Source organism: Nothoprocta perdicaria, unplaced genomic scaffold, assembly GCF_003342845.1.
Source record: "Nothoprocta perdicaria isolate Ctin4 unplaced genomic scaffold, notPer1 scaffold_446, whole genome shotgun sequence".
Taxonomy (NCBI): domain Eukaryota; kingdom Metazoa; phylum Chordata; class Aves; order Tinamiformes; family Tinamidae; genus Nothoprocta; species Nothoprocta perdicaria.
The window spans coordinates 1-7,639 of NW_020455695.1; the positions used below are offsets into that span (position 1 = coordinate 1).

Genomic DNA, 7,639 nt, shown 5'->3' on the forward strand with positions numbered 1-7,639 from the left:
AGTGTCCCCATCAAAATGCTGGTGGACACTCAGCCACACACCATGCACAGAGCTTTGGAGATGTTTCCTCTTTGGCCACTAGCGTCTTTTGCCTCCTTCTCTCTGCTGGAAAGTTGAGAAGAACATGAAAACAGAGCAACTGGAGAGATTCAAAGGGGAGCACAAAAGGGAAGGCAGCACAAGCTCTCATCAGGTAGAACCTGCTCAACTCCAGAGTATTTCCGTGTCTCAAAGACAGTAAAGCAGAAGACAGAGCCCTTCTCAGAAATACTGTATTTATTTTCCACTTCAAATCAAGGCACACCAAGCTTAGGGATGGATATATTGCTCTCCAGCCAGCTGACTCACCTTGAGGAACTTTATGATACCTGAAAACCTTCTCTGACCCCAAGGAAAAAATTGTAAGAAGGAAAAGGAAGAGAAATTGAGCAAAAGATGCAGTGCCAAGAGAAGGCAGCTGCTTTCCGTGCTTCAGGTGACGTCTCAGGCTCCTCRGGGCCACCACCTCAGCGCAGCGTCACCAGCTCTTCTGCAGAAGTAGGGTGAATGGCAACCGTGCTGTCAAAATTAGCCTTGGTAGCTCCCATTTTGATGGCCACAGCAAAGCCCTGCAGCATTTCGTCGCAGCCCAGGCCTTGCATGTGTAATCCCACCACCTTTGAAGGGAAAAGGAGACAGCAGATTGAGGARGAGCTGTGGAGAGACGGCCCTGCTCCAGCAGGGCCGGGTACCAGCTGCAGTGCAAACTTCTGCCCAGCTCTCTGCCCATGGAAGCCTGGCCGACAGGCCTTGCTCAGCTCGAGGCCCTGGGTAAACTCCGGATCTTTGGGAACTGGGAAGAGAAACATTCACCATATCCAACCCTTCCTCAGGGAGCCAGCAAATATTTCCAACTAACCCTCTAAGAAAACACTCTTTTCTCCAGCAAAAGGCACAGTCTAGACCAAATATAGACACCTGGTGTAGGTTTACTCGAGTCTCAGACCTAATCTGTGCAGGTCAGAGCAGATCTCTGAAGCCTTCTGGCCCTCAATCAGGCCAGCAGTGAGCGCACACACAGGGAAAACATGAGAAATCAGCAATACTCCCCGCAGTGACACTGGGAGGGCCACCGTGCTGCTCCAGGTGACAGCCAGACACACGCAGCGAGGGCTCAAGGACACCCCAGCCACGTCCCCCTGGCGCTCTGCTGGCTCCCGAGGCCCCTCACGCACCTTCTCCTCCTTGCCAGCACAAACCAGCTTCATGACACACTTGCTCTTTCTTTCAGTGACCGCATGATACAAGGGGGTAAATGAAGTGTTGTAGATCTTCACGTTCTCCTTCCCATACACAGAAATGGCTTCATCTGGAACAGAAGACACAGTGCATCAGACAGGTATATTACCCATGAGGTGTTTGGAAAGATGAGTCAGAAGGCATCTTACAAAACTCAGACCGGGGACAGCTTTCTGAAGGTAAGAACATTTCCTTAAGCAATAAAATGACTATTGGAGCCACTTCGCTTCCATTTCCTCTGCCTCTGTCTATGTAGGCTACCGGTGCAAGCATCATGGACACTCAAGGGGTGGTTTGAAGATCTCAGACTTCCAAAAAAATATCCAGCAGCTATTTTCTGGAAACCAAGTCCCTTTATCAGGAGCTTGTCTCTGACCTTCCCCAAGGTACCCTCTTGTGAGACAGCATCCTGATTTTCATCTAATTGGGCAAGACAAAATTGCAGCAGTAATAGCAGTAGTGTTTTTACCACAGTAGTGCAGAGCTTGTACCACAGCAGTGGTCGTCTACAAGAAACCATTTACATTTCTTCAACATGAAGCTTCCTCCCCTTGCCATGTGTTACAGGAATCCCTTGCAGCAACCAGCTCACCTCTTCCCCAGGTGCTTCCAGAAATAAGAGACCAGCTTCAGTCTGGCTAAAAGACACAAAGATGCCCAGGAAGAAATTCCCAGCTCTCTCCTGAGAGGGCACTAACGGAAGCACTAACTGTAGGGAACAGAATTGCTCAGCAAATCCTCTCAGCTTCCTGTTACACCTCAGCTGACAATAGCTCAAGCTCAACATTCAAGCTTGGTGCACAGAAAAATCAGATCCCTTTTAAGTCCAATACGCTAGTAAAGCAACAACCTCAAAGCATCTTCCTCTGATGTGGTGTCCAGCGGCAGTTCTATGCCCCCTCCTTTAAAAATCAGGTCTTGAAGAGCTGTCAGTACCGAGCAGGGAGCTGAAGTCAGAGCAGCACATCCAGCCCATCCCTACCTTCGGTGAGGCCCACGGTCCCAATAGGTGGGTGACTGAAGACCACAGTGGGAATGTTAGAGTAGTCCAGCTTGGAGTCTTGCTGGCCCTCGAAGAGCCGGTGCATGAGGCGTCTGCCGGCTGCTATCGCGACTGTGAAGAGAGAAACGGAGCGTGGGGCAGAGCCCAGCCTGGGCTGAGGGCACCGTGGCACGGGGGGCGGCACGGGGACACCCCGCCAGCCTGGGCAGGGCAAAGCTGAAGGGACTACCCTTTGCTGAAGGGATTCTTCTCTGCAACGTCACCTTGGCCACACTCTGTCACCGCCAGGAAATCCCGGCAGTTTTAGGCTCCTGGGGTCCTTCTCTTGCTGACCAGGTAAGACGAGGCAAGAGACCACCACCCTTCCCGGGAACAGCAAGGTGAGACCAACACGTTACCCGGGGTGAGGAGGGCTTTTCCACAGACATCCCCGATGGCATAAATCCCTTTCCGTGTGGTGTTCTGGAACTCGTCGACCACGATGTGACCTTTCGCGTCCACTTCAACACCCTGCCATTGGAAATAGCACCAGTGTCGGTGCTCACGCGGAGCGCTGGGGAACAGCATGGCACTGGAAGGGGTCAGCCTTGTAGGGACAGAGCCCAGCAGAAACACGGAGGCTTCTCATGCTCGTACAAGCCAGCAGGAAGCTCTACACACGCAGCACAAACCAACAACCAAAGGGTTTGTGCCAGGGCCTGCAGCAGCAGCCCCGACTTCAGAGCCAGTGCAGGGGCACAGCAGGCAAATAATCCTGCTATGAGCTCCGGGTGAACAAGRGACCCTGCAGGGCTGGGACACTGCTTGTTGGCGTTCCCAAAACAGCGAAGGACAGGGAACTCACCACGTGGTGCAGGCAAAGCCCTTCCGTGTTTGGGACTCTCCCAACGGCCCACAGAAGGCAGTCCACATCCCGTATCACTCCAACCGTTGGCTTGTGGCCTGGCACTGAGGATGTCACAGTCACATCGAGCAAGTCCCCACCAGGGGACTTGGCAACTGCCTTGACCTGTGCAGATTCACAGCCAGAAGACAAGGTTAGAAGGCGCTGACGCCTTCCAGTGACGAGCATCTACTCATTGAAAGGCCCCAAGCAGTTTTGTCAGAGGAAGCTGAAATCAAATTCCTCGTGAACCAAGAGCTGTCAAAAGCCTCTTTGTTCAAGTTCTACCTCAAGTTCTTGCTCATCTGTCACCATGAGCARGACAAAGGCAGGACGGCTTTCTGGCCTGCGAGGTGACCCAGGCCAGGGCCGCAGCCAGGGCCATCCCTCTAGAGGCAGGACGCTCCARCAGAGCCTCCTCCTCGCGCCGCACGAGCAGCGCGGCCGGCGAGGGCTCTCCTACACGTCCGTACCAGCGCATGCTTCCACACGTGCACTCCGGTGCTCTCCAGCTCCTGTGTGCAGTTYGAACTGATCAACGAGTCAAACGTCCTCAGCACCTGGGCAGGAAGCCAAACGTCACCCTGAGACCACAACCCACGCRCAGAGACCCTGGCCCACAGCCCCGTCCGCTGGCATTTCTCCAACTATGTTCTTGCCCCGTTGACTCTCAGAGGTGTCGGTGATGGTTCACAGCACAGATTGCTTTTCTGTTGTGTTTTGTTTGTTTTCCTTCCAGGTTGTGAGCCGAAATAAAGCTAAGGAGAACTGGCCCAGCAGCGTGCCCTTCTACACCGATGCCCTACTCACGGGTCAGTGTTGCAGAAACGCTCCTGGCAGCACAGCTGTGCTCTTCTGCACTCCCAGGGACACCCTGCCCGGCCCATCCTAGGCTCTCACTCCACTGAGGGTCTCTGAAGAGCTAAACGATATCTTCACCTTCATCTCCATTTTCACCTTTTTGATCACCTGCATTTCCCTAGTCATCGTCCTAACATTTAGAGCCCCCCATCTGACAGCATGCCTGCTTTTTGCCGTGCTCCTCTGCTCTAGCTCCATGGGTCCCTGTTCTGTATCAAGCAGCAAGGAAGCACGAGCGTTTCCTCCCTGTCTCTCTCCACGTGAAGCCTTTCACTCCGCAACTTGTAGGGATGCTGAAGACCCCACTTGATGGCAGCACTTGGGCTCATTCCGAACCCTCTTGCCACATTCGCAGGAGAGATCCCTATGGCCAGGAACCTCCAGCATGCCACATTCGCAGGAGAGATCCCTATGGCCAGGAACCTCCAGCAACCCTGCGCTGCCCTGAAGCACCCCAGGCCGCTCGGCAGCACGAAGCTCCGCGCCGGGGGCCTCACCTTGTCGTGACGGATCAGCAAGGAGGACTCGGAGCCCAGGGTGGACAGGATCCCGGCCATTTCAACTGCAATGTACCCAGCGCCAACCACAACGCTGCGCCTGGGGGAAGCAATGACACATGCACACGAYGCGCACGGCGCCGGGGTGACACGTCCCACCCAAGCTGGGAGCGCGAGGCATCTTCTGGAAGCCACCCCGGTTCCTGGTCTTTGGAAAGCACCTTTGCAGCCCTCCTTCTCCACCTTCCTACTAGGCCTCTGATACAAAGGAGGGCGCCCATCCTGTGCTCAAGCTGCCTGGCACTCACAGCACAAACTTGCTGTTCCACCAGCAAGGGAACCCMCTGAGGTGCTGACCGTCCTGTGCCGCTACCCCCTTGCAACACAGTGACTGCAAGCGTTGTGGTCGTGGTCCAGGCCGACTCGCATCCCTGTGGCTTCCTGAAATGTCACCCTCGCCTTCCCTCCTGCAGCGCCAGCAAAGCGGAGAGGGCGGCAGGCAGAGCAGCGCCCGGAGCAGGGCTGCACGTGGAAGGAGGCACAGGGCACCCGGACAGGCCCCTTATCCTGGGGGCATCCAGGGGTGCCGTGACCAGCCAGGCACCGCCTGACAACGTCCAGGCCTGAAAACGTGCCCGKTTTCCCTCCACCCACAGCGCAGGGAGGCACCCAGGGGGTGCTCCCAAGGAGAGCGGTTGCGGACAGCTCGGCCGAGAGAGCGCAGCGGGTTGAGCCCTGCAGAACGGGGGGCCCAGGCAGCCCCCCAGCTCTGGGGCAGCGTCAAGGGACCAGCACAACGAGGACCACCCTCCTGGAGACACCGAGAAGGCACCGGCTCCCTGCTCGCAGGCCAGAGGGAGGGCGCCGCTTCACCTGGGCAGCTCCTCCAGATCAAAGAAGCCGTCGCTGGTCATGCCCAGGCTGGCACCTGCAAAGCGAGGACAACTTGCACTCCCGTCAGAGCAGGCCCTGCCCGCCGCAACGCGGCCCGCAGCGGGCGAAGACGCACCGGGAATGTCGCTCTCGGGAGGGACCGACGGCTGCCCGCCCGTGGCGATGAGGATGTGAGGAGCCGTGTACTTTTTGCCGTTGACTTCCACTGTAGGCTCCGGATCGGCTGTAAACTTCCCATAGCCACGAATGATGTCAATGCGAGCCTAGGAAGTAATTGTTGGAAACCCAGTTATTTCATTAACGCGGAAACGCAGGTTATATTATTAGGAAAACGCAGGAGAAAACACAGTTATTTTCTTAACCAGAGAACTAGATGCTGGAGCCAGCTAACAAATCCTTCCCGCCGATGTGTCACCCAGCTACAGAAGGCAGATGAAAAGGCCTGTAAAGCTGGAACTGTCCACTCCTGGGAACAGAGCGCTGAGTGACAATTCCATGCACTATCCCGACACATTTCACACTCCGACATCCCTCTCCAAGTGAGGCCATTATGGCACCTCTCTTTCAATCTCTCAAGCTGGCTCCAAAGCCGCAGTAGCTTTCCAGAGAGTTACAAGCAGCTCAGTTTCTGGGCACAATTGAGAACACAGTAAGACTGGCAGGAGTATCCTGACCCCCCGCTCCAGCCTGGACTCCAAATACTCCCTGCTCCGCTTTGCAGAGGAAAAGCTCCTACCAACTGTCCGGACCAGGCCCTCCCTCTCGCGCTGATCCCAGAGGGACAATTTTGAGTTACTGGAACGGTAAACGTAAAGCAGAAGCTCAAATCAAATTCTCAGAGTTCGCATGGAGCTGTAAGGAAAAGGAGTCCGATTCCAGACCAGGGCCACGGAATAAAAACGCGCTCACCTTCTTGAGGTTATTTTCGTAGATCTCATTCAGGCGTCTCACGTAAGCATCGCGTTTGTCTTTAATAGTTCTGTAACAAAGAGGCTCATTGTCASCGCACAGGCGGCAGCGCCGGCGCAGAGCCAGCTCAGCACCCGCTGCGCCGCGCCCCAGGGCACAAGCTCTGCGCACAGCACGGGCCGGCCGCTTGCTCCGGCACCGAGCATCCCACGGGAGACAGGGCTGAGGCCTCCGCAGGGCCCAAGGGCACCGACACGGGTGCCAGTGGGCACAAACGCAGCAGAACGCCCGCAGCGGAGGGTGTCCAAGAAGGCGGCCGGTCCRCTCGCGAGCTCACCTCCAGTTGAACCTGCTGCCGGCCACCTCGAACCCGTAATCGGCGTGATCGTGGAGGAGCTCCGCGTGAAGCGCCGCGTTCCACATCACCTGCTCGCACGGAGAGGCGCTGAGCCAGGTGGCACCGCGCGCCCCGGCGCGGGCAACGCCAACCCCGAGGGACCATCCGACTCCCACAAGAGCCTCAGGGGCCCAGGGCTGGTCACAGCAGCGCCCTGGAGGGCACGCGGAGACAACCCCATGCCTGCTGCTCACAAACACCCCTGGAGATGCAGCCCGATCCCCGGGCTTGTGCCGGCGCACAGAGGTCAGGGAGCMGCACACAATCCTTGCAAGGGAGCCCTCTCTACAACAGGGCCTCTCAGACAAGYGGCCCGGGCGGCCAGTTCTGCCCCGACACCCTGCCCCGGTGCAAACACGCGGGCACTGGGGTCCTCATCCCGCCTGCACGGCGCACGGAGGCCGGGAAGGCTCCTCTGGGGCCTCCCACGTGCGGCTTGGGCTCCMTTCCGCTGCACAGGAGCCCGTGCCGGGACAAACCCAAGGCCGAGGTGCTGCAAGCGCAAACGGCAGCCAAAACCGCCCTTACCTTTTTGGGGACGCAGCCAACATTGACCTGCAGGGGGGAAACAAAAGGGCAAGTCTCAGCGCGGCGCCTGGGCTGGGAAAGGCACGGCCGCGGGAAGCGCGGGCATCCTGCGGGAGYGCCCCGCGCGGCTGGCACCAAACCGGCCACGGGGAACAGAGAAGTAAATAAATGATCCAAACGAGGCAATCAGGACTTTGCCTTCCCGGAGGCTGCCGGCGCTTAGTCACGTTTGGCAGCTCCGGCTGCTGCCTCGCCTTGCTTCACTTCCTCGAAGGAGGAAGGAAGGCGCTCGGGGTGCGCGGCGTTTTCCCCTTCCACTAAACGTTCCCCCCGGGATTCAACGGACGGGAGGGGCGGAGCAGCGCCCCTCGCCCCCAGCCCAGCCCCGC

The 7,639-nt window shown here is 57.4% G+C and overlaps 1 protein-coding gene across 1 annotated transcript; it reads right to left on the minus strand.

The window, feature by feature from the left end:
* Positions 1 to 294: 294 nt before the first annotated feature.
* GSR (glutathione-disulfide reductase) lies at positions 295 to 7,292 on the minus strand. The gene is made up of 12 exons (XM_026046514.1): positions 7,251 to 7,292; positions 6,663 to 6,751; positions 6,326 to 6,395; positions 5,532 to 5,679; positions 5,396 to 5,450; positions 4,523 to 4,622; positions 3,638 to 3,724; positions 3,126 to 3,290; positions 2,680 to 2,791; positions 2,261 to 2,392; positions 1,215 to 1,348; positions 295 to 656 (listed from the first exon to the last, which is right to left on the minus strand). The coding sequence occupies exons 2-12, from the start codon at positions 6,746 to 6,748 to the stop codon at positions 507 to 509; spliced, it is 1,239 nt and encodes a 412-aa protein (XP_025902299.1). The 5' UTR covers positions 6,749 to 6,751; positions 7,251 to 7,292; the 3' UTR covers positions 295 to 506.
* Between the last annotated feature and the right edge of the window lie 347 nt (positions 7,293 to 7,639).